The sequence below is a fragment of the Hemitrygon akajei genome, chromosome 5 (assembly GCF_048418815.1).
Source record: "Hemitrygon akajei chromosome 5, sHemAka1.3, whole genome shotgun sequence".
NCBI lineage: Eukaryota > Metazoa > Chordata > Chondrichthyes > Myliobatiformes > Dasyatidae > Hemitrygon > Hemitrygon akajei.
Genome location: NC_133128.1, coordinates 117,148,162 through 117,174,281, shown reverse-complemented (window position 1 = coordinate 117,174,281; position 26,120 = coordinate 117,148,162). Strand labels below are relative to the sequence as shown.

Below are 26,120 nucleotides of genomic sequence, written 5' to 3'. Positions count from 1 at the left end.
AGGGAATCGGTACAGGAATCTTTAGGTTTTAGTCCATTTGAACTTGTGTTTGGACATAGAGTTAGAGGACCTTTAGCTTTATTGAAGGAACAGTGGATTAGTAAGGAAGTGCATACTAATTTGTTGGACTATGTTTTGAAATTTAAGGACAGGTTACATAGAGCTTGTAGCTTAGCCAAGGAAAATTTAAAGTTGGCTCAGGAGAAAATGAAGACTTGGTATGATAAGGAAGCTAGGATGAGGATGTTTAAGCCTGGAGATAAGGTGTTGGTTCTTTTCCCAGTGCAGACAAATCCTTTACAAGCTAGATTTCATGGACCTTATGAAATTGTGTCTAGAGTTAATGATGTGGATTATGTAATAAAAACTCCAGATCGTAGAAGGTCAACACAACTTTGCCACATAAATATGATTAAACCATATTTTGAGAAACAATCTGATACTGTGACTGTTGTGGTTAGTGAGAATGAGTTGGATTTAACTGGGAACATGATAGATGATTCATCTGACTTTCATTCTAAATCTAACATTGTTTCTGTTAGGTTACCTAATTCGACTATTTTGGAAAATATGGATGAGAAATTAGCACATTTACAGCTAGAGCAGAAACAACAGATGAAGGAATTGATTTTTAAGTATAAGGATTTGTTTCCAGATGTTCCGAGAAGGACTACTATAGCTTCACATGATGTAGATGTTGGAGATGCCAAACCTATTAAACAACATCCATATAGAATGAACATGGAAAAATGTGAACTTGCTGAGAAAGAAATTGAATACATGTTAGAGAATGATATTATTAGACATTCTAACTCGAATTGGAGTTCGCCATGTGTTATGGTGCCAAAACCTGATGGTAGTATTAGGTTTTGTACGGACTATAGGAAGGTGAATGCTGTAACGAAAACAGATGCATATCCAATTCCTAGAGTAGATGATTGTGTAGATAAGGTTGGAAAAGCAAAGTTCCTTACAAAGATTGATTTATTGAAAGGGTATTGGTGTGTTCCACTAACGGACAGAGGTAGAGAGATTTCTGCATTTGTAACTCCATCTGGGTTATAGGAGTATAATGTTCTTCCATTTGGGATGAAGAATGCCCCAGGTACTTTTCAGAGAATGATTAATTCTGTAATTCTGAAAGATACTGATGCTTATATTGATGATTTAGTGACAGGAAATGATACTTGGGAAGCACACATTATTGCGGTGGAGAAATTGTTTGAAAAGCTTTCAAAAGCTAACTTGACTATTAATTTAGCCAAGAGTGAATTTGGACATGCTACTGTGACTTACCTTGGTTATGTTGTGGGTCAAGGTAAGGTAGCTCCTGTTCAGGCAAAAGTTCAGGCAATTTTGGAAATTCCCACTCCGACGGGGAAAAAAACTCTCAGAAGGTTTTTGGGAATGGTAGGATATTATCGAAAATTTTGTAAGAATTTTGCTAATGTTGCCCTTCCATTAACTAATCTTCTGCAGAAGAATGTAAAGTTTGTATGGACAGTGTTTTGTCAGGAAGCATTTGAAAAATTGAAAACAATGATATGTGAACAACCTGTGCTTAAGGCACCTGACTTTGAAAAACCTTTTTCATTAGCTGTAGATGCTAGTGATGAAGCTGCGGGAGCAGTATTGATGCAAAGGAATGAGGGTGATGAGGTTGATCATCCGGTAGCATACTTTTCTAAGAAATTTAATAAGCATCAAAGAAACTATTCAACAATAGAAAAAGAATTGTTATCACTTGTTTTGGCTTTGGAATATTTTGAGGTATATGTTGGTACAACTCAAAAACCACTTATTGTTTACACTGATCATAATCCGTTAGTTTTTCTGAGTAAGATGAAAAACAAAAACAGAAGATTGTTAAATTGGAGTTTGATGTTACAAGAGTACAATATTGTGATAACTCATATTAAAGGTAAAGATAATGTGGTTGCTGATTGTCTATCTCGATATTGAATGTACAATGTTTTTTTTTGGAGTGGTTTTTTTTATTGTAACACTCCTACTGTATTGTATATTGTGTATGTTATATAATTTATACATTTGTTTTTTTTTGTAAGTAATTGTTAAAAATTTTTGTTCTTGTCAGACCAAAAATGTTTTTTTTGGAGGGAGGTGTTACGTACCCGTGACACGTGACAGTGGTACCCTTGTCCCGTGACTGGGGTTGAAGTTATACTGGACATGAGGTAATGGTGGAGTGATGTCATTTTCCCGCCAGTAGAGGTCATGTGACAGGTTTTTTCTACAGGGTATAAAAGGGAGACCCACCCTGTCGGGTGGGGCAGTTCGTGGCTGGATTTGCCAAGATGACTTCATGTTACTGTGTGATTTAATGTGATGACGCAGTTTAGTTAAAAATGAAGTTTTGTTAATGCCTAAAGTTTAAAAGGTCAGAGCCAACGGTTTCTTTGCTAATGGAGAGTGAAGTTTGGAAGACAAATCGAGAAGAATCGACTTTCGATGGATTGACTTCGACCTTGTGTGATCCTCATTCGGAAGGATTTCGTTTACTATTCTCACGATAGTCTCCGCTGGGAAAAGCGGGAGATTGAGAATATTTTGGAAGGAAAGGTCAGTCACTTTAAGTTGTTATATTTAATAAAATTCGACGTGGGAGTTCGACACTGGGAATCGAAGGACATCGACGTGGAAGAGAATTTACATCGCTTTAAAAAGTCTCTCCTTTTAAAAGTACCGTGAGCTTTTGAACTGTCGGCATATCGTTCTTTGAACTGTTTTCTTTCGGCAATTCGCTTTAGAGAACTGAGTTCTTTTCAATACTGCTTTAAAGACTGTTTGGGACTGCAACGCTATTAAGAACTGTGATTCAGCTGCCAGCAGCTGGTTTCGGGTCATTGTTTGGGTTTGTTTACTTTTGAAGGGGGTTTGTTATCAGTGGTTAATAAACGTGTTATTTGTTATAAAACCCTTCGTCTACCTCATCTATAATTATTGTTGCCTGAATACGTAACAGTGGTTATTGTTCTATTATGGATTTATTGAGTATGCCTACAAGAAAATGAATCTCAGGATTCTATATGTGACATAAATGTATTTTGATAATAAATGTACTTTGAACTTTGATCAAGGCAGTATATTCCTCTTAAAATCTAACAAATAAATCTAATTAATTCTAATGAAAGGCCTTAAAGCATAAGTGCTTTAGTTTAGTTGTTCACAGTGAGGCACCTGAAATGGTGGGAAGGAACCTCCTACCACCCACTCATGCCTCAAATAGTCAGACTCCTCCAATTCCTATTTAGCAATAGGATCTGCTCCTTCCAACCCCCATCAAGCTGGTGAATCCCATCTCTCAACAGTGGGACTCTTCCCCAGTGATACTGAAGGCTAGAAACACAACCACATGCAAACAAGACACTACCTTCTTCGAGGTCAGAGAACACAGGATAGCAAGTCCTATTCAATCCCAATCCAGGAAGGTATGGAGGGAGACATCGGTGAGCTCGATTCTACTGCATTACCTTTGAAAACGTGAAGTGGTGTTCCTTGCTTCAAATCCCAAACCTTCACCGTTCCATCTTCATAACCAACAACCGCTCGTTTACCTGTAGGCACAGTGTGAGGTTACACAAAGGATAGGACAAGTAAGAGTGCAATTACCCCGTGTGAATCTGCTACCATCTGCTAGAATCCCACCTAAAGCACATACAGATAGGACATAGGAGATAGGTGCTCCCACTGTGGCCTCCTGTATATCTGTGAGACCCAATGGAGACTGGGAGACCACTTCACAATCACCTATCCTCCATCGATCAGAAGAAGCGGAATCTCCCAGTGGCCACCCATTGTAATAACACTTCCCATTCTGAAACGTCAGTCCGTGGCCTCCTCTACTGTTGCGATGAGGCCACACTCAGGTTGTCCTCGTTGTTCACGGGAATGGTACCGGAGGATTGGAGGGAGGCGAATGTTGTCCCCTTGTTCAAAAAAGGTAGTAGAGATAGTCCAAGTAATTATAGACCAGTGAGCCTTACGTCTGTGGTGGGAAAGCTGTTGGAAAAGATTCTTAGAGATAGGATCTATGGGCATTTAGAGAATCATGGTCTGATCAGGGACAGTCAGCATGGCTTTGTGAAGGGCAGATTGTGCCTATCAAGCCTGATAGAATTCTTTGAGGAGGTGACCAGGCATATAGATGAGGGTAGTGCAGTGGATGTGATCTACATGGATTTTAGTAAGGCATTTGACAAGGTTCCACATGGTAGGCTTATTCAGAAAGTCAGAAGGAATGGGATCCAGGGAAGTTTAGCCAGGTGGATTCAGAATTGGCTTGCCTGCAGAAGGCAGAGGGTCGTGGTGGAGGGAGTACATTCAGATTGGAGGGTTGTGACTAGTGGTGTCCCACAAGGATCTGGTCTGGGACCTCTACTTTTTGTGATATTTATTAATGACCTGGATGTGGGGGTAGAAAGGTGGGTTGGCAAGTTTGCAGATGACACAAAGGTTGGTGGTGTTGTAGATAGTGTAGAGGATTGTTGAAGACTGCAGAGAGACATTGATAGGATGCAGAAGTGGGCTGAGAAGTGGCAGATGGAGTTCAACCTGGAGAAGTGTGAGGTGGTACACTTTGGAAGGACAAACTCCAAGGCAGAGTACAAAGTAAATAGCAGGATACTTGGTAGTGTGGAGGAGCAGAGGGATCTGGGGGTACATGTCCACAGATCCCTGAAAGTTGCCTCACAGGTAGATAGAGTAGTTAAGAAAGCTTATTGGGTGTTAGCTTTCATAAGTCGAGGGATAGAGTTTAAGAGACGCGATGTAATGATGCAGCTCTATTAAAACTCTAGTTAGGCCACACTTGGAGTACTGTGTCCAGTTCTAGTCGCCTCACGATAGGAAGGATGTGGAAGCATTGGAAAGGGTACAGAGGAGATTTACCAGGATGCTGCCTGGTTTAGAGAGTATGGATTATGATCAGAGATTAAGGGAGCTAGGGCTTTACTCTTTGGAGAGAAGGAGGATGAGAGGAGACATGATAGAGGTGTACAAGATATTAAGAGGAATAGACAGAGTGGACAGCCAGCACCTCTTCCCCAGGGCACCACTGCTCAGTACAAGAGGACATGGCTTTAAGGTAAGGGGAGGGAAGTTCAAGGGGGATATTACAGGAAGGTTTTTCACTCAGAGGGTGGTTGGTGCGTGGAATGCACTGCCTGAGTCAGTGGTGGAGGCAGATAGACTAGTGAAGTTTAAAAGACTACAAGACAGGTATATGGAGGAATTTAAGGTGGGGGGTTACATGGGAGGCAGGGTTTGAGGGTCGGCACAACATTGTGGGCCAAAGGGCCTGTAATGCGCTGTACTATTCTATGTTCTAACACCTTATATATTGTCTGGGTACCCTCCAACCTGATGCATGAACATTGATTTCTCCAACTATGGTAACATCTATTTTTTGAACTTCACCATTCTCCATTCCCTTTTGCCCCCTCTCACCACATCTCCTTGCCTGCTCATCCCGTCCTTCTGGTGCTCCTCCCACCTTTTCTTTCTTCCAGGCCTTCTGCCCTCTCATATTAGGTTACCCCTTCTCCAGCCCTGTATCTCTTTCACCAATCAACTTCCCAGCTCTGTTTCACTGCCCCCCCTCCCGGTTTCACCTATCAATTTGTGTTTCTCTCTCCCTTCCCCCACCTTTTAACTCTACTCTTCATCTTTCTTTCTACAGTCCTGATGAAGGGCCTCAGCCCGAAACATCAACTGTACTCTTTTCCATAGATGCTGCCTGTCCCTCCAGCATTTTGTGTGTGTTGCACCCTCCCTCTCCCCAGTTCTCACCATCAGCAAGGATCTTGCCGCAGGTTGCTTGGCAGCCGGTGCCGGGCAAGGTTTTGCATTCTCCGCTGGGAATCTTCCACAGCCAGCAGCTCCCCTCATCCGTGCCAGCCAGCAGCACATGGGCACAGGGATGCCAGGCAACCCACTAGGAAAGAAAGAATAGCAAGGGTCGTGGGTCTAAAGAATCTTTTGTACACTGATAAGCACAAAGTAAACCCAAAGAAAAATGTGTCCAACTCGAAGTTCAAATCAAATGTATTATCAAAGTACATATAGCAGTATGCAAACGTCTTGTACCGAGAGAGAGAGAGAGAGGGGGGGGGGGCCCTAAAGCTTTTGCACAGTACAATATTTGTAAATGTGGAGCAGAGAACAAGCTTGTAAATCTGGTGGGAGCAAAGGGTTGGGAATGGTAAGGGTTGTGAGACAGGTGGCAGAGGAGTGGCGGGGTGGGTGAGTGGCACAGGTACAGACACACCCAGCCCTGAGATACCAGGCAAGGTCATTTGATTCCAAATAATTAGTTTACTGATAGTTACAGAAGGACTCTATGGTGTTTCCCAATCCCTTCCCTTTTTCCCCAACCATGATTCTGCCTCCTACCCATTCTCAGTCCACAGCAGAGACCTAAGGAGTCTAAGACTTTTGCACAGCACTGTATATGTCACCATATTCAACCCTGAGATTCATTTTGTGGGCATTCACAATAAATACAAAGTAACACAATAGAATCAATTAAAAACTGTGCACGTGACAGACAATCAATGTGCAAATAGCAACGAACTACAAATACTAAAAAGAAAAGAACAAAATAATAACAGTAATAAGAATAATGCACTTAGGTTAACACTGCCTAGGACAGAGGGGGTAAGAGGAATAACAGACATAAATATCTACACGACAGTCAGATAAAACTTCCAAAGATACACTTACAACAACGAAAACAGGAATCGACACTCTAAGCAAGCATATGCTTTTGTTTTTGGAGTGAAGGAGGATTTGAGGTGAATAGAGGAGAGTATAGAGGGATTTTTTTTTAAATAACAGAGATCTTAAATTGAATTTTGCAACTATATTTAAATCAGTAGACAGACACAATGGAGGCAAAGCAGTAGTGAGGTCATGGACCGTATAGATTATTGATGAGGAGGTGTTTGCTGTCTTGAGGCAAATTAGGGTGGATAAATCACCAGCCCTGAAAAGGTGTTCCTCAGACCTTGTGGGAGGCACGTGCAGAAATTGCAGAACCCTAGCAGAGGTATTTAAAATGTCCTTAGCCAAGGATGAGCTGCAGGAGGATTGAGAATAACTAACATTGTTCTGTTGTTTAAAAAATGCTCTTAAGAATAAACCAGCCGATGAACCTGATATCAGAGTGGCTAAGCTATTAGAAGATGCTCTAAGGAAATAAATATTTAAGTATTAGAATAGACAGAGACTGATTAGCGATAGTTAACATAGCTTTGTGGCTGTCAGAGTGCACAGAAAATTTACAAGGATAATGCCAAGACATGAGGAACGGTGTTAAAAGAAAAGGCTGAATAGGTTAAAATTTTATTCCTTAGAACGTTGAGGAATGAAAAGATAGTTGATGGGGTATACAACATTATGAATGGTATAGACAGGGTAAATGGAAGCAAGCTTTTTTCCCACCGAGGTTGTGTGAGCTTTGAACTAGAAGTCATGGGTTCAGGGGAACATGAGGGGAAACTTCTTCAATCAGAGACTGGTGAGAGTGTGGATCGAGCTGCAAGTGGAAGTGGTGCATGTGGGTTTGATTTCAACATTTAAGAGAAATTTGAATAGGTACATGGATGGGAGCAGTACGGAGGTCTATGGTCTGGGTGCAGGTCGATGAGACTCGGAAGATTAACAGTTCAGCACAGATTAGAATGGCTATAGTGTATCGTGACTCTATGACCCAAGTGGTGGGTGCATGGAATTTGCTGTCAGGAGTGGTGTTAGATGCAGATACAATACATTAGGGATATTTAAGAAACTCTGAGGTAGGTAGGCACCTCAGAGTTGTTGTGATGGAAAATAACTGGTTCTTTGAGTCTCAACAGTACAGGCCTGGACACACACAGTTTTAATAATAAGGAATTTATTTACAAGGGGAAGTTGGGTCAACACAAGCAACTACAATATTCTAACAAAAAACGCTTAGGGTTAACACGTGTGGGGAAGGTCGGGTCGGCTGTACAATACACAGAAAGCGGTGTGGGGACAGGGTACAGTTACACATACAAAGAACAAGGGAAAAGCACTGCGACAGCTATCCCCCTTGACCTTGGATAGCTGCGGCTCCCTTACCAGGACCAACGATAAACCTTCCCAAACATAAATCAATGCACTTACCTTCAATGAGGTGGTCTGTAAGAGAGAGCGAGCCAGGCACATGTCTCACCTTTTATAGCATGGGGTTGGGCGAGATGATCCAATTAAGGTGACCAATAATTTAGGTGTGCATTGATTAGTTGGGAGGGACCAAATGTTGATTGGCATGTGGTGTGTCCCCCGACTAGCCAGGTGGCAGTGCGTCTGTCACGTGGCCGGTATCTCTGGATACACATGTGGATGATAGAAAAATGGAAAAGGCTTTTTCCACTGAGGCTAGGGGAGAAAAAAAACCAGAGGAATTGGGGTAAGGGTGAAGGGGGAAAAGTTTAAAGGGAACATTAGAGGGGGCTTCTTCACCCAGAGAGTGGTGGGAGTGTGGAATGAGCTGCCAGATGAAGTGGTAAATGCGGGCTCACTTTTAACATTTAAGAAAAACTTAGACAGGTACATGGATGAGAGCGTATGGAGGGATATGGGCCTGGTGCAGGTCAATGGGACGTGGCAGAAAAATGGTTCGGCACAGCCAAGAAGGGCCAAAAGGCCTGTTTCTGTGCTGTAATGTTCTATGGTTCTATGGAGGGCTATACAGGACGGAAGGGTTAGATGAATCTTACAGTAGATTAAAGGTCGGTGCAGCATTGTGGGCCAAAGTCCAGAACTGTGCCCAGTGTTATACATTTACAGACCCATACCCATCAATATGGAACTTCAATGTTACACAGTTGTAGATCAACCCTACCAGTACTGTACCAAAGGACCATAGAGAAAAACCCATTTCAAACCTGCACTGTAACCCTTGACAGACCTTTGCCTAATACTGTGCCCCTGTAAGTACAGTGTTAGACCTTTGCCCAGTATGAATGCTATACAGTGACAGACTTGTATGTACCTACACTATACACAGCATTTACAGATGCTGGAAATCTTGAGCAATACATACAAAATGCTGGAGGAACAAGCGAGTCAGACAGCATTCATGGAGAGGAACAAACTGTGCATGTTTCAGGCCAAGACCCTTCATCAGGTCTGAAATGTCGATCATTTATTCCCTCCTATACACACTGCCTGATTCACTGCTCTCCTCCTGCATTTTGTGTGCACAATAACAAGCTGTACGCCCAAGCACTGCTCTCCAATTGCTCTTTTGAGAGCTTTAAATTAGGTACTGTGGGCATTAGGTACCTGCAGGTCGCCCACTTCAAATGACCAAATTTCCTCCTTGGTATCGACTTTCCAAACTTTGATTAAGCCGCTCATGTCTCCCGTTACAAGCAGAGCCGAGTCGTAACTGAAGGAGGCGGAGATGACGGAATCATTGTGGCCTGTGTGAGAGACGAAATCCAAATCAACAACTAACACGCCAAGCACCTGCTGTCACCTTCCACCTCAGCGCCACCCATAACACTGATCCATTTTAATCCCACCTGCCTTCACATAGCTGCACAACAGCGTAGTAGTTCGTGCATTGCGTTACAGCGACAGCCAGCAATCACTGACCCAGGTTCAAATTCCACCACTATCAGTAAGGAGTTTTTACGTTCTCCCCATGACCGTGTGGGATTCCTCCCACATTCAATAGATGTATGGCTGAGGGTTAGTGAGTTGTGGGCACCGGAAGCATAGCTACACTTGCGGACTGCCCAGCACAATTCTCACTGATCTGATTCGGAACAAACGCCACATTTCACTGTATGTTTTGATGTACACGTGACAAATAAAGCAGTACAGTGCAACACATTTTAAAAAGTTACAATACGTAACAAAAAGAAATAAATATATATAAAAATAAATAAGTATGGCAAAAAGAAAGCAAAGTAGTGATGTACTGGTCACGGGTTCATGGACCATTCAGAAGTCAGATGGTGGAGAGGAAAAAGCTGCTCCTAAAACAAAATTGTGTGCCTTCAGGCTCCTGTACCTTCTCCCTGACGGCAGTAATAAGAAGATTAAGAGGAGGTAGAAAGGCTTGTCAAATAGTGGGAGCACAACATGTTGAGTCTCCACAAGGAGATGATTGTTGACTTCAGGAAGGTGCAGGTCGAATTTTCTTTGTATATCAAAGGCTCTGCCATGCAGAGAGTGAAGAGCATAAAGTTCCTTGGTGTGTATTTAACGGATGATCTTACCTGGACCCACAACAAGTCCTCATTAGTCAAGGCATCTACACTTTGAGAAGATTGAGGAATTCCAGCTCCCTGCCCCCATTCTAACAACTTTCTACAGTGTCCTGTCTGGCTGCATTATTTTGTAGTTCAGAAGTTGTAAGGCATTGGACTGCAAGACCCTACAGAGGATAGTCTAAACCACCAAGAGGACCATCTGGGTCTCCCTCGCCTCTATTTGTGATACTTACCAGGAACATTGTATACAATGGGCCCAAAGCATTGTTAAGGATCCCTGCCACCCATTTCACAATCTCCCTAACCCACCACCATCAGAAGGAGGTACAGGAGCATCAGGACTAGGGCCGCCAGACTGGGTAACAGCTTCTTCCCTCAGACTGCCCCGTCACCATTGAGGTTTCATCACAAGGACAGTGAGCTGTTTACCCATGCTACACACTACATGCACTTTGAATTATATTTTATTAACTTGCTCGTGATCTTTTGTTTCATGTGCTGTGTGTGACATGTGCTTTGTGGGTGAGAGCGGCACAGAGGAATGTTGTTTTGTTCGGCTGTATATGTGTACTGTCAAATGACAACAAGCTGGAACTTGAGGATGGTGAAAGTATCTCAGGACAGTTGGCACCTTCTTGAAGCACTGCATTTTGAATATGTCCTCGCTGGGGAGGAGGACAGTGCTTATGATGGAGCTGGCTGTTTGCAACCCTCTGCAACTTTTTCTAGTCCTGTGCATTTGCCCCTGTATACCACAGAGTGATGCAACCAGTTAAGAATGTTCTCCACGGTTCACCTACAGAAATCTATTAAGAGTCCTTAGTGATAAAACTTGCCTCACAAATCACCTTAAACTTTCCTCTCACTTCTCTGTGGTATTTGAGATTTCCCACCCTAGTAATGAAATTATCTAACTGCAATCTGACTATAAAGTCAGTGAGTCTGTTACCTGTACACACCAACAGCACTTCACCATCACTCACTCTCCACACGTAGGCTATATCGTCTTCGCCACCAGACACGGCCAGCGTGTTGGTCTTGGGGTCCAAACTCAAGCAGAATACAGCCTCTGAAAAGAAAAACGGCTACATTAGGCTTACCGTGAATCACAGAGTTTTTGAGACTATGTGCTATTGAAACTCAAAAAGCTGTAGTCCTTTACAGTTCAAAAAGGGGGAAAGTGTGGAAATTTCAGCAATGCAAGGGCTAAAATAGTGTTCTAACAGAACCGAGCACAGACACTTTGTACAGCTTTTTAGTTACTTACTTAAGAGACACAGCATGGAATAAGCCTTTAAACCTCATCACCCAGCTACCTACTGATTTAACCCCAGCCTAATCACAGGACAATTTATAATAAACAGTACATCTTTGGAAACTGGAGCATCCGGAGAAAACCCACACACACACATGGGAAGGAACACACAAATTTGCTTACAGAGGACACTGGAATTGAAGCCAGACACCCAAGCTGTAATATAATCACCGCTACACTACACGGTGCCCCATAAATACCATGAACTGTAAAGCAGTACAGCACAGGAGAGCATTTGGCCCATTTTGCTATGCTTTCCCATTACGTGGGCTCCCCTACTCTCACACCATTACAGCAGCGTCTCTGATTTCTATGTGTTGAAGTTCCCTAAGGCAACAGTCCAGATGAGCTGACAGAGACAGCAGGCAGACATAGTGCACCTAGTCTGAACACAGACTTTGAAAGCCTAACTCTCCTTTCTACAGACTTTCTGTCCAAGCCTTAGAACCAAGGTCACCAGGCATGCCAAGACAAAATAAAGATGCAAACAAAGAATTCTAGGAATACACACTACAGGACAGTTATTTTACTAATTCTCGCATATTATTGGCCTTTAACTCATATATTTAATTGGTTAACACCTAAAATATATATTCCGAATCGTATTCAAATATGCAAATGATAGGATTGAGAATGCCGCAAGTTTCTATTGGATCAAAATTTGCATACAACTGGTCAATTTCTGTATACAAATGTCATTTCTTTGTTCATACTTTAAAACAGATAGGAGCCATGCTTGTCTCCTTGTGCACAAGAAAATAAGTGTGATTGAGGAATGAGTGCAATTTTTCAGAGTCCAGTTAATCAGCAACAATACTGTGGATATGGTTTCCCCACCGACTGCTGCATGGTCCTCACTTAATTTAGATGTGCATCTAGACAACATGGCCAGCTGGTGGCACAGTGGCATCAGGAACGAATGGTCCCGAGTTCAAATCCAGCCGGTTCCCTTGCATGCTTTTCATCCATGCTGGCTTGAGCGTGGAAAAAAACACAACTGGAGAATGTTACAGAAATGCCACATGATGAGCAAAAAGATCAGTGCAAAAAGCTTGTCATGACAGTGCCCCGATGACCCCACCAGGAGTTAAGGACATTCTTCCTCTTCTAGACGACATTAGGGAAACAGCCTTAAACCAAACCAGAGGATCCTAAAAATAGTGAATAGATTCAGATTCATTTATTTGTCATGCATACATCAAAAGATACAGTGAAATACATTGCTTGTGTTAACAACCAACAAACCTAAGGATGTACTGGGGATAGCTTGCAAGTGTTGCTCACAGAGCATGCCCCCTATTGGATTAGACTGGATCTTTGCAGTTCTACCTTTGGATCTACCTTTGCAGTTTAACAATTCATAACTGCAAGTATTTTTATAAATAATTATATACATGAACTGTTTAGTACATTTCATTTTATATTTTACACACACACACACACATACACTCTCTCTCTCTCTCTCACTCTTTGACTTCCCCAGCAAATTCGCAGAGATTCCAAGTCCCTGCAGTAGTAACTGTTGGGTTCCTCATGCAGAAGACTGAGATGATCTGATGGAAATGCTGGATCTGGTGATACTGTGATCCAAAAGTTTTTGGAGGACATGAATGAAGCTTACAGCTTGGTGGTTATGGCCATTTTTGTTTTAAGTTCTACAAGAACAAATTGTGCGGAACCAGCTGTCAGTGGAAATGGTGGACGTGCGTTCAATTGCAACATTTAACAGAAGTCTGGTTAAGTACATGGATGGGAGGGGTATGGAAGGCTATGGTCCAGGTGCAGGTCAGTGGGACTAGATAGAATAACAGGTAGGAACCCCTAGATGGGCTGAAGGGCCTGTTTCTGTGTCATAGCATTCCGTGACAATTAACAAAGAAAGAAAAAAAAAGCCGTGGTCACCTCAAACTCAGATGAGAGATAACATCCCAGTGATAGCAATTAACAAGATTCAAGAGTTGTGACACCTGCTGAAAAACACTTGAGAAACTTCTAGAAAAAACATAATCAGCTACACTACAATTACTAGACAACTTACTGAACCATCGCATGTTGTGCATTTAATATTTGAGTGATATTGTAAATATATTGTTTAATTAAACGTTCTTTGCTGTTTACATAATGCATCACAGGTTGTATGTAGAAGTACGTAAATGGGAAATGTCATTACGCCACGTCATGTGTACGGGCCTCGCTAAAACTAAGATTGTAGCTGAGTTATTCTGGCTCAGTATTTCCTTTCCATTAGTTTTTTTTATGTTTTTGAGTTACAAAACATTACAAGGTGATTATATAAAAATTAAAAGCAAGCATATAAAAATTAACTACAAGAGGAATAATAATTCTACACGCTAATCCAGAAGGAAACAAAGTTAGGAGGCTGTAGATAGTAGGAAATCTTTCCCCAAAACAAAAACATCAAAATACTGTTGACATAATTTTAGGATAAAAGGAAAGGGATTCAAGGGTAAAATTTTTCACCCAGAGGGCAATTCAAGCCTGAAACACATTGCCTGAGGGGGTGTTGGGGGCAGAGGGATTCTCATGGTATGGAAGTATCTAGATTAACCCTCAAAATGACAAGCCAGAAGTTCATAGAAAAGCAGGATTAGTATAGGTAGATACCTGATGGCTAGTATGGACTGGATTGTCTAAATGGATTGCACCTTTGCTTGTGATTCTTAACTTTATTAACCAAGGGTTGAAGAGACAAATAGTCCTTGGCACAATGGCCAATGAAATTTGTGTCTTATCTCCATTGCTTATTTATTTATTTTGTGTATTTAGAGATACAGTGTGGAACAGCTCCTTCAGACGCGATGAGTGCGCCACCCAGCAACCATAGCCTAATGAAAGGATAAGTTACAATGGCTAATTAACCTACCAACCCATACATCTCTGACTGAGAGAAACCAGAGCATCTAGAGGAAACCCACACGGTCACGAGAATGTTCAAACACCTTCCGGACGGTGCTGGAGTTGGAACTCTTGTTACGTACCCGTGACACGTGACAGTGGTACCCTTGTCACGTGACTGGGGTTGAAGTTATTCTGGACATGAGGTAATGGTGGAGTGATGTCATTTTCCCGCCAGTAGAGGTCATGTGACAGGTTTTTTCTACAGGGTATAAAAGGAAGACCCACCCTGTCAGGTGGGGCAGTTCGTGGCTGGATTTGCCAAGATGACTTCATGTTACTGTGTGATTTAATGTGATGACGCAGTTTAGTTAAAAATGAAGTTTTATATAATGCCTAAAGTTTAAAAGGTCAGAGCCAACGGTTTCTTTGCTAATGGAGAGTGAAGTTTGGAGATCAAGAAAAATCGATTTTCGATGGATTGACTTCGACCTTGTGTGATCCTCATTCGGAAGGATTTTGTTGACTATTCTCGCTGTTGACCCCTGGGATGACCAGAAAGGGTTTGAGAATAGTGTGGAAGAGAGGTCAGTCACTTTAAGTTGTTATATTTAATAAAATTCGACGTGGGAGTTCGACGCTGGGAATCGAAGGACATCGACGTGGAAGAGAATTTACATCGCTTTAAAAAGTCTCTCCTTTTAAAAGTACCGTGAGCTTTTGAACTGTCGGCATATCATTATTTGAACTGTTTTCATTCGGCAATTCGCTTTGGAGAACTGTTTTTTTCAATACTACTTTAAAGACTGTTTGAGACTGCAAAGCTATTAAGAACTGTCTGACCAGCTGCCAGCAGCTGAGCTCGGACCATTGTTTGGGTTTGTTTACATTTGAAGGGGGTTTGTTATCAGTGTTTAATAAACGTGTTATTCGTTATAAAACCCCTTGCCTAACTCATCTATATTATTGTTGCCCGAATACGTAACACTCTAAACTCCTATCTCATCTGGGGCACCACAGTAGCATAGCAGCTAGTGCAATGCATGACAGCGCTAGCGCTTGGGGATTCAATTCCTGCTGCTATCTACAAGAAGTCTGTACACTCTCCTTGTGACTGTGTGCGTTTCCTCCTACATTCCAAAGACATACAGGTTAGGCTAAGTGTGCTATGTTGGCACTGGAAGAGTAGCAACACTTGCCGGCTGCCCTCAGCACACCCACAGACTGATGCAAACAAAGCATTTCACTGTATGGCTCGATGTTTCAATGTTCATATGACAAATAAAGATAAAAGGCAAAGTTAAGAATTAGCTTTAACAAAGTGGAGGTCACTTATGCTCTACCATTTTCAAACCTGTTTTGAAGCAATTCCGCGCACACATTTATTCTCAGCCCGTAAACTACCCTCCCCCCGTGAAGGGAGGAATTGAGTAAGCCTCGTAAAGTTGTTCAATTACTTGTGTGTCTGGTGAAAGTGAGATCGCTGTCATCCTGGACCACTTCCATGCTCTCACTGTCCTCGTCCTCTGTCTCCCACCCAGCATCATCTTCTGCTTCCTCCACCTCATCAGCGCAGTCGCCTGTGGAAGTGGATATGTTTAAAAATTAGCTCACAGCCAAAGGCGCCTTCCTGTGTATCACCCCATCAAATCAATCCACACCAATCCCGTGAACCCCTGCATATATACAAGGCCAAACTCAGAGACGCAAGAGATGTTGCAGATGCTGGAAGTAATGAAGCAACACACGCACACACAAATGCTGGCGGAACTCAGGTGGGGAATAAAGAGTCGATGCTTCAGACTGAGACCCTTCATCGGGACTCCATATCATGAGTCTCAGTCTGAGATGTCAACAGATGTTGCCTGACTAGTTGAATTCCTCTAACATTTTGTGTATGTTATCCCCCAATAAGAAACACCTCTCAGCATCTACCTTATCATTCCTGCTCAAAACTATACGCCTTTCAACAGGATAAGACTCCAAAGGAGCTTGAGTAGATTTGATACGTATATCACCGAAGACTCTTACAAATTTCTACAGATGCACAGTGGAGAGTATTCTGACTGCCTGCTCTGGAGACTCCAATGCACAGGAGCAAAAGGAGCTGCACAGCATTCAAAATAAAGTGATTATCAATGTATGTATATATCACCATATACTGTTTTGAGATTCTTGCAGGCACTCGCAGTAGAAAAAAGGAAATGCAATAGTTTTACAAAAAGAGACAAGGTTTGACAACCAATGCTCAAAAGAAGTCAAAACTGTGCAATTAAAAAGTAAAACTGAGCCTTTGAAAATGAGTCTGTGTTCAGAGCTGTGGTGATTGAAGTTATCCGCACCCATTCAGGAGCCTCTATGGTTGTAGAGACTGGAACACCCAGAGGAAACCCACACAGTCACTGGGAGAACAAACTCTTTACAGACAGCGCCAGAATTGAACCCGTGTCACTGATGCTGTAATAGCGTTACACTAACAGCTATACCATTGTGCCACCCATTTGTCATTATCACAGTGAAACTGGGCGCCATGGTAGCAGAGCAGGTGGCGTAACATTATTACAGCTCAGACCCTCAGAGGGGTTCAGAGTTCAATTCCAAAGGCATCTCAAACAAATCTGTACGTCCTCCCCATGGAATGCATGGGTTTTCTCCGGGTGTTCCAGTTCCCTCCAACGGACAAAGACGAACAGTTACCAATGGTTAATTGGTCAACGTAAATTGTCCCATTATTAGGCTGGGGTTAAATCAGGCTGCTGGGCAGCATGACTTGAAGGGCTGGAAGGCCCTATTCTGTGTTGTTGTAGCTCAACAAATAAACAAAAACAAACAATTCCTGAGCCAGGTAGTGTGGCAACAAAGTCTTTTGTACCTCCTTTCAAGTGGTAGTAGTAAGAAGACAGCTTGGCCTGGATGGTGGGGGTCCTTGCTGATAGATGCTACTTTCTTGTGGCAGTGCTGCTTGTAGATGCGCTCGATGATGGGAATGGATTGGGCTTTATCCACTGCTCTCCATATATTTTTCCTTTCTTGGACATTGGTGTGTCCATATCAGGCCACGATGTAACTAGTGAGGGTCTTCCCCACTGTGCATCTATAGAAGCATATCAAAGTTTTGGTGGCACAAGCTTCTAAGGAAGTAGAGGTGCTGTTACCCCTTCATTGCAATGGCACGTAGGACAGATCTCCTGATATTTTGTGCGTTTTGCTTGGATTTCCAGCATCTGCAGGTTCTATCTCCTCACCCTCACCCTCCTCCCGGCCCCTCACGCTCCTAATCTCAGGCATCAGCACCTCCTCAGCCCACCACGACCTTTCACACCCCTCATGACCGGCTCCTTAACCCCATGAACCCTCACCACCTCCTCAGCTCACCTCACCTGACCTCCAAGCCAGCCACCGACACCTGGATCACTCTCACCCCTCATCCTCTGGCCTTACCTGCCGCCCCTTCACCTTCGTTCAGCTCGATCACCTCCACAATCTCCTCGCCGTCGTGCAGCTCCACGTGAGAACCCGGATCCTCTTCCGTCATCTTCACCCGGTTTATACTAACTAGTGAGTTAACTAACAGGTAAACTAATACTGACCCGGAGCTTCACGCGAGCCAGGGGACAGGCCAAAGACCGACCCACTCTGAGGAGGGGGTGGAATATAAAAGTATGAGTGACAGCGGGAGTTGCCAATAACAGACACGGTATCTTAATGACGTCACACGGGACAACCAATTACTATCGGGGAAGGCGGTTGGTCATTGCACGTTGCCCTTTGACAAGGCGCTTGGGATCCTGGAAGATCAAGTTTTTATCGGTTGGAAAATCCTTTTCCAGGAGATTCCTGTCCCTTTGACGCCGTGCCTCATTCCCTTCCGCCATTAGCGCCTATCTCTGTGAAGTAAGGTCCGAGAAACGGTGGCAGGGCCCGCTTTAAACTTGTGTTTACCCCGAAAAAGACTACCATGACCGTGAAGCCCTGCGCGGGCAGGTGTGCGCGCATGCGTGTACGTGCCGGGGAGAGGCACGCCGGGATACAAGAGGACCAGGATGGCGGTGGGTTGGAGGAGCGGCTCACTGGCGAGAGGTAAACTTCGTAGGTCATTCACCGCGGGAGGAACGCAGCCGGTTAGGCAGAAAAGTGGTGGAGGTTTTGGGCTGAGTGCCTGCAGTAGCACTGAGTGTAGAGAGGGAGATGGCCGAGGGCTGGCAAGCAATGCCAGCTCAAATTAAGTCTATTGCCATATAGTTTATTGACATTCAAGATTGTTTAATGCCATTTCCAGTACACAAGTGTAAGGAGAATGAAATAATTGTTACTCCTGATCCAATGCAGCACAAAAAAACCAGAATAGGATCAAGAACCTAATAATAAAAAAATACAGAGATAGCTTACATACATAGATCAATTGCTAAACTCCAGGAGTGTCTGTATATAAGGTGACTCTGACAGGAAATGATCAAGTACTGATTGTTGGGGTAGTGGAGGGGTGGGTTAGTGAGTGGAGGTGTTGATCAGCCTTACTTCTCGGGGAAAGTCTCTGTTTTTGAGTCTGGTGGTCCTGACGTGGATACTGTGGAGCCTCCTTCCTGATGGGAGTGAGACAAACAGTCCATGAGCAGGGTGGTGGGATCCTTCATGATGTTACTGGCCCTTTTCCGGCACCTTGCTCTATATATGCCCTTGATGGTGGGTAGGCTGGTGATGCTTTGGGCAGTTCTGACTACCTGTCGCAGAGCCTTCCTGTCTCCTGCAGTGCATTTTCCGTACCAAGCAGTAACGCTACTTGCTGAAAATGCACCTGTACTTCATATCTGCAGAATGATGTGAGTATAGATTTGCAAAGTCCAGCTCTCTTCAGCCTCCTCAGTAGAAGCATCGGTGAGCTTTCTTGACTGTAGGACGAGCTCTGATACCATGAGAGGTTGTGCACTCCCAGAAGATTGAGACTGATTGCAGCTTCCACTGTTATGCTGCCAATGTAAAGAGAGGTGTGAGTGCTGCGAGTTCTGAAGTCGAGACGACGTAGGAGCATTCAACAGTTTCAATGAGATCCCCCCCCCCCCCCCATTCTTCTAAACTCTAAACTCCAGCGAGTACAGGGCCAGAGCCACCAAACACTCTTGTTAACCTTTTAATTCCCGGAATCATTCTTGTGAAAATAATTGTTGTGAAGCGTCCAGTGTGATAGTGTAGTGGATTAGTGCTGGTCGCATTCACTTTCAACCTCCACTGCTGGCTAGCAGTCTTAAAAACAGGAGAGTTGAACGTGCAAGTGTCTCCCTGCCAGTACATAGCCTCTCCAATAGCAAGCCTCATGTAATGCCTCCTCGCTGGCGACATGCGGAAACTGACCTCCTTTCGGACTCAGGCTGAATTACAGGGGACGGGGAGGAGGTCTGTGTGTGAATTGAGACCCAGATCGCCCAGCCATGGGTAAATAACCTCAATGCTTTGTGGGCAGCCTCGAGAGAGATGTAGATTGTGCGCGTGATTACGGTGAGGGATGGCTTCAGCCTTTCAAGCAGTGACATGGTGTAAAAATTTGTGCAGTGTGTGATAAAATGGTCAGCAGACAAGATTGCTGACAAGTTCACTAAGTTAGTTTCTGATGAAAATTAAATTTAAAATTTAAGGATGAAACTGCTTTGTATTGGCCTAGTAACCTAATTTTGAAAACATGGAATACAATACTGCCACACTTTATAAAAGTGCCAATCTACTGTAGCCAAAATCATCCTTTTCTCTTTGGAGGAACGAGGATGAGAGGTGACTTGATAGATGTGTTGCCTCTCAGGCGTAGACTGAGTGGATAGCTTGAGATTTCTTCCTGTAGCAGCAATGGGTAATATCAGGGGACATAGTTTTAAGGTGATTGGAGGAAAGTATTGGGCCTGGGTGGTGGCAGAGGCAGACACAGGAGGGACATTTAAGAAACTCTTGGATATGAACACGGATTATAGAAAGAATGGAGGGCAATGTAGGAGGGAAGGATTAGATTTGTCTTGGAGTAGGTTTAAAGGTCAACACATCTTGGGCCAATTGGCCTGTACTGTGCTGTGATATTATAGTCACAGAACGATACAGCCCAGACAGAGGCCCTTTGGACCAGTGAGTCCATACCGACCACAGTGCCCACCCAGCTCATCCCAATTTCCTGTGTTTGGCCCATTTCCCCCTGTGCCCTGCCCCTGTCTGTACCTATCCAAGTGTTTCTCAAATGACTGCATTGTTCTCTTTTCAACCCCTTCATCCAGCAAGTCCTTCCGTATACTCACCATGGTGGGCGTGTTATGTTGGTGCCGGAAATATATGGTGATGCTTGCTGATTGCCCCCAGCTCATCCTTGGGTTGTGTTGGTTGTTAACAAAGTGACACATTTCACTGTATGTTTCCATGTACTGTACTGTGATAAATAAATAAATCTGAATCTTTTGCATGAGAGTTAAGACCCTGGTTTCAGATCGAACGGTAACTTCCAGTGATCATATGGGGCGCCACGGTAGCATAGTGGTTAGCACAATGCTATTACAGCTGGTGTCACTCTGCTTTTCAGTGTCAATTCCAGCACCGTTCTGTAAGGAGTCTCTGCACGTGCTCCCTATGGAATGCATGGGTTTTCCCCCGATGCTCTGGTTTCCTCCCACCAACCAAAGACATACTGGGTAGGTTATTTGGTCATTGTAAATTGACCCATGCTTGGTTTGGGAACTATCAGGGTTGTGGGGTTGCTGGGGCAACCTGGGTCAAAGGGCAGGCAGGGCCTGTTCCATGCTGTATCTCTAAATAAATAACTAAGGCATTCAAGCATTAAAAAAAATGCTAGAGGTACTCAGCAGGTCAGGCTGCATCTATGGAAGGTAAACAGTCCACATCTTGGTCCAAGATCCTTCTTCAAGACTCCTGCCCAAGTCTTGGCCCCAAACATTAACTGCTTATTCCTCTCCGTAGATGCTGACTGACCTGCTGAGTTCCTCCACCATTTTGTGTGTGTTAGCCTGAATTTCCACCATCTGCAGAATCTCTTGTGAAACTCAACCATGGTTTGACCTCTCATTCCTTGCCTCCTTCACAGGCTGTTGGTCTCTCTGCTTGCTCCAGAGCCCTGCCTCAAGCACAGTCCTGCACGTCCGCAGTCACCTGGCCACAGTACTGCAGCCACTCAGCAATAAATCTATCCACTGTAACTGTGGCTACAGGCCAGCACTGCGGGCAGAAGAGCATCCAGGAGGGCCAGAGTACCGGCGCCCAGAATACATCCCGCAGCGCAAAGCCAAGAATCCGATGGGGAAGATTGGGCTGGCCTGGTGAGGTTGGGAAGGGTGTGGGTCAGTAGTCGGGTGGGGGAAGGCATCAGTTATCATGGGAGAGTCCAGCACAGGAACAGGCCCTTCAGCCCACAAAGTTGTGCTGAGCCAAGAACAGTAATATTCAAATGACCAACTAATCTAAATCCCTCATGCCTACACAATGTCATCTCCTTCCATTTTCCTCCCTTTCATGTGTCTATGTATCTAAAAGTCTCTTAAATGTCCCTAATATATCTGCCTCTACCACCACCCAGGCAGTGTGTTCCAGAGACACCCACGACCCTCTGTAAAAACTTGCCCCTCACATCTCCTTTGAAACTATACCTTCTCACCTTAAATGCATGCCCTCTGGTACGAGACATTTCAACCCAGGGAAAAAGATATTGTCAATGTACTCTTATCTTATGAACCTCTATCAGCCTCTGCCACTCCAACCCATTTGTCCAACTGTTTGTTACAGCACAAGCTCTCTAATCCAGGCAGCATCCTGGTAAACTCGTTCTGCAATCTTCTTTGGTTCTTTGCCTTTGTCCTCCCTTCCCTCTGATTCCTTTCTGGTCTGCTGGTGATTGTGAGGGTCTCACGTTAGTCACTCAAACCCAGCCAGCATGTCTTATGGGGGATTGCCTGTTGAAAATTTACTATCAAAGTACATATATGTAAGTAGTAGCCTACTATATAAGAGCAAATTTTTTCAGCGATATGAAGAATCCCACCCATCCTGCTGAGGGACTGTTCGTTCTTCCACTCCCATCAGGGAGGAGGCAACGTAGCATCCACCCCAGGACCACCAGACTCTAAAACAATTACTTTCCCCAAACCGTCCGGCTGATCAATGTCTCCACCCATTAACACAGCCCTCCACCACTACTTTATCATGTCCTGTCAGAGTTACCTTACGTACAGAGACTCCTGTTCCTAGCGTCACTTTATGTACGTACAATCGGTCTGTGTATACAAGCTAATCTTAAATGCTTATCATGTTCTTTATGGATATTGTGTGTTTTTGTGCTGCATCAGATCTGAAGTAACAATCATTTCCTTCTCCTTCACATTGGTGTACTGTCAAATGACAATAAATGATCTTAAATATTGAATCTTGAATGATAAAACAACCAACGTGCAAATAAAAAATAATACTGAGAATATGAGTTGCAAAGAGTCTGAAAGTGAACCCTTAGGTCAGAATCTGTTCAGAGTAGGCCATAAGACATATGAACAGAATGAGGCCATTCAGCCCATCAAGTCTGCTCCACCATTCCATCATGGCTGATCTATTATCCCTCTTAACCACATTTTCCCTGTAACCTTTCACATCTAGACAAATCAAGAACCTATCAACCTCTATATACCCAGTGACTTGGCCTCCACTGCCATCTATCCCAATGAATTCCTTGATTTACCACCCTCTGGCTAAAGAAAATCTTCCTCATCTCTGTTCTAAATGGACATTCCTCTATTCTAAGGCTGTGCCCTCTGGTCCTAAGTGTCCCCATTATAAGGAACATCCTCTAACCATCCACTGTATCTAGGCCTTTCAATATTCTACAGGTTTCAATAAGATCCCCTCTCATTCTTATAAACGCCATCAAATATTCCTCCTGTGATAACCCTTTCATTCCTGGAATCATTCTTGTGAATCTCCTCCGGACCTTCTCCAATACCAGCACATCTTAGATAAGGGGTCCAGAACTGTTCACCATACTCCCAAGTGTGGGCTCACTGATGCCTCAGTATCACATCCTTGCATTTATATTCCAGCCCTCTCAAAATGAATGCTAACATTGCATTTGTCTTCCTCACCACTGACACAACCTGCAAATTAACCTTTAGGGAATCCTGCATGAGGACTCCTAAGTCGTTATGCACGTCTGATTTTTGAATTTTCTCCCCATTTAGAAAATAATCTATGCCTTTATTCCTTCTACCAAAGTGTGTGACCATACATGTCCCCCCACCGTTGAAGACATCCTCTATTCCCATTACTGACATCAGAGAAGAGACAGTTCAAGTTTGTTGTTGAATAATGTTATTCAACCGTATACGGGTAACCTCCAAATGAAATAGCATTCCTCCTGAGTAGGATATAACTCACACGCATAAAGTAATATTACCACAAATAAATAATAAAATAAATAACGGAAGATTGACATTTACCATAAGGTGCATATATGACACAAGTTAAAAAGTAAACATGATAGCATTATAAAAGCATTATAACTTCTGGTTCTTTGTGATGAGATCTGTGTGGTGGCAGGGAGTCAAGTAGTCTCACGGCCTGAGGAAAGAAGCTGTTTCCCATCCTGACAGTCCTTTCCCTAATACTACAGTACCTCCTGCCTGTAGGGAGGGTCAAAGAGATTGTTGGATGGATGGGAATGATCCTTCACAATGCTAAGGGCCCTACGTAGGCCACTCTCCTGATACATGTCTCAGATGGCTGGAAGAGAGCTCTCAATGATCCTCTCAGCAGTTGGCACAATCCTCTTGGAGGGTCTTGCAGTTGAAGACACACACTCAATATTTCAGGTTCAGCTTCTTCCCCTCCACTATCCGATTTCCCGGTGGTCACTGAACCCTTGAAAACTACGTCACTGCTTTTGCTGTCTTTTTCCACTACTTATTTATTTAGGTATATATTTCTTACTGTAATTTTTAGCACATTTTATGTATAACACTGTAATACATAAAGAATAGGGAGAAGAATGAGAGGGGATCTCATTGAAACATTATTTGCTGCTGCAAAATAACAAATTTCACAACATGTCAAAGATGATAAACCTGATTCGCATTTTGATTCTGAAGTTATCCACGCCAGTTCAGGAGCCTGATAGTTGAGGAGTAATAGTTATTTCTTGTTAATGGGGAGGGTTGTGCCCATGATGAAGCTGGCTGACTCTACACCCTTCTACATCCTGTACAAGAGATACACAGGATCGTCCCTATCAGTCTACATACCAAATCTCCATTTGGCCCATCGAGTCTGCTCTACCATTCCATTGTGGCTGATTTATTATTCCTCTCAATACCATTCTCCTGCCTTCTACCCTTAACTTTTGATGCCCTCAAACTCCCCATGAAACTTAGGTGTTGGCATGCCTTCTTCATGATTGCATCACTAGGTTGGGCTTAGGACAGATGCTCAGAGACTTTGATGCGGTGATTGGGCTGTATTGTCAAGGGGTCAGTCTCTGACACGTAGTCCTGCTTTTGCACTGTTTTATTCTGCTAGTATTTTACTTCCGGGCTCTGCCGATGATAGTCACCCCCTTTCACTTTGCTTTGTTGCAGGATAATTGGTCTCCCATCTGGCATCATCACCTTCCTCCTTGCGAAGCGAGAGGTGGACAAGAACCGGCTGAAACAGCTTAAGGCCAGGCAGCGGATGAAGAGTGCCAATGAGGGCGATTATCATAGTGAGCGTTACAGGCGAGGTGTAGAGGAGAATGAGACCGGTGCTGTGAGCAGGTCAACGTGATGGGGCGGGAACCCCTGACATCTTGGTCACCGCTTCCCTCCAATGGCTTAGCCAATCTGGCTCTGTCTTTATCTCCCTCTAATCTCAGGTCCAATCTGCGGAGGACACAGGATCAATGAAGGTGTATGGACAGTTGCCGTTTCAGTTCAAGACCCTTCACCTGGGCTCCTCTCAAAGTTCAAAATAAATTTATTATACAAGTGCTTATATGTCACCATATACTACCTTGAGAAAAACTATACTTAAATTGATAAAAATCCAATGTGGAAAAGAGGACAAATTGTGCAAATAATAAAGTAAATAAATAATACTGAGCTCCAGAGTTCTTGAAAGAGTGTCCATAGGTTGTGGAATCCGTTAAGTGAAATTATCCACACTGGTTCAGGAACCTGATGATGTAAGGTAATAACTGTTTCTGAACTGGTGGTCTGGGACCCAAGGCTTGTGTACCTCCTGCCCAATGGTAGTAGGGAGAAAACAGCATGGCCTGAGAGGGGTCCTCGATATGGATGCTGCTTTCTTGTGGCAGCACTGCTTGTGAAAGTGCTCAGTGGTGGGGAGGACTTTACTTGTGATAGACTGAGCTACATCTACTATATCTTGTAGGCTTTTCCATATCAAGCAGTGATGCAACCAATCAGGATACTCCACTGTGCATCTATAGAAGTTTGTCAAAGTTTTAGACGACATGCCAAATCTACGCAAACTTCTAAGAAGGTAGATGTGCTGTTGATTTCCTCATGTGTGCTGTTGTGCCTTCTTTGTGATGGCATTTACGTGCTGGTCCCATGATAGATCGTATGACATGATGACACCAAGGAATTTAAAATTATTGACCCTCTCCACTTCCGATACACTAATGATCCCCTGGTTTTTTGTAATTGAATATCATCTCCGGT

The 26,120-nt window shown here is 43.6% G+C and overlaps 2 protein-coding genes across 2 annotated transcripts in view; one reads left to right on the top strand and one right to left on the bottom strand.

The window, feature by feature from the left end:
• Positions 1 to 18,097, bottom strand: part of aamp (angio-associated, migratory cell protein) — a 59,786-nt gene extending 41,689 nt beyond the window's left edge. The window contains exons 1-6 of the mRNA XM_073046278.1: positions 17,881 to 18,097; positions 15,897 to 16,019; positions 11,218 to 11,337; positions 9,331 to 9,470; positions 5,809 to 5,953; positions 3,492 to 3,575 (exon numbers count right to left, since the gene is read on the bottom strand). Coding sequence (XP_072902379.1) covers positions 3,492 to 3,575; positions 5,809 to 5,953; positions 9,331 to 9,470; positions 11,218 to 11,337; positions 15,897 to 16,019; positions 17,881 to 17,974 — 706 coding nt within the window. The 5' untranslated portion in view covers positions 17,975 to 18,097. The remainder of the gene's footprint in view (positions 1 to 3,491; positions 3,576 to 5,808; positions 5,954 to 9,330; positions 9,471 to 11,217; positions 11,338 to 15,896; positions 16,020 to 17,880) is intronic.
• Positions 18,098 to 18,365: 268 nt separating this feature from the next.
• On the top strand, positions 18,366 to 25,541 carry LOC140728092 (uncharacterized). Its single transcript, XM_073046279.1, has 3 exons — positions 18,366 to 18,519; positions 21,509 to 21,740; positions 25,035 to 25,541. The coding sequence occupies exons 1-3, from the start codon at positions 18,483 to 18,485 to the stop codon at positions 25,219 to 25,221; spliced, it is 456 nt and encodes a 151-aa protein (XP_072902380.1). The 5' UTR covers positions 18,366 to 18,482; the 3' UTR covers positions 25,222 to 25,541.
• The last annotated feature ends 579 nt before the right edge of the window (positions 25,542 to 26,120 follow it).

Bases quoted from the DNA above. Each gene is read 5' to 3' on its own strand.
- LOC140728092 (XM_073046279.1), top strand. From the start codon at position 18,483: ATGGCGGTGGGTTGGAGGAGCGGCTCACTGGCGAGAG. The intron at 18,520-21,508 runs GTAAACTTCGTA...CCTCCTTCACAG, and splicing joins GAGCGGCTCACTGGCGAGAG to GCTGTTGGTCTCTCTGCTTG. The intron at 21,741-25,034 runs GTGAGGTTGGGA...GCTTTGTTGCAG, and splicing joins GGGAAGATTGGGCTGGCCTG to GATAATTGGTCTCCCATCTG.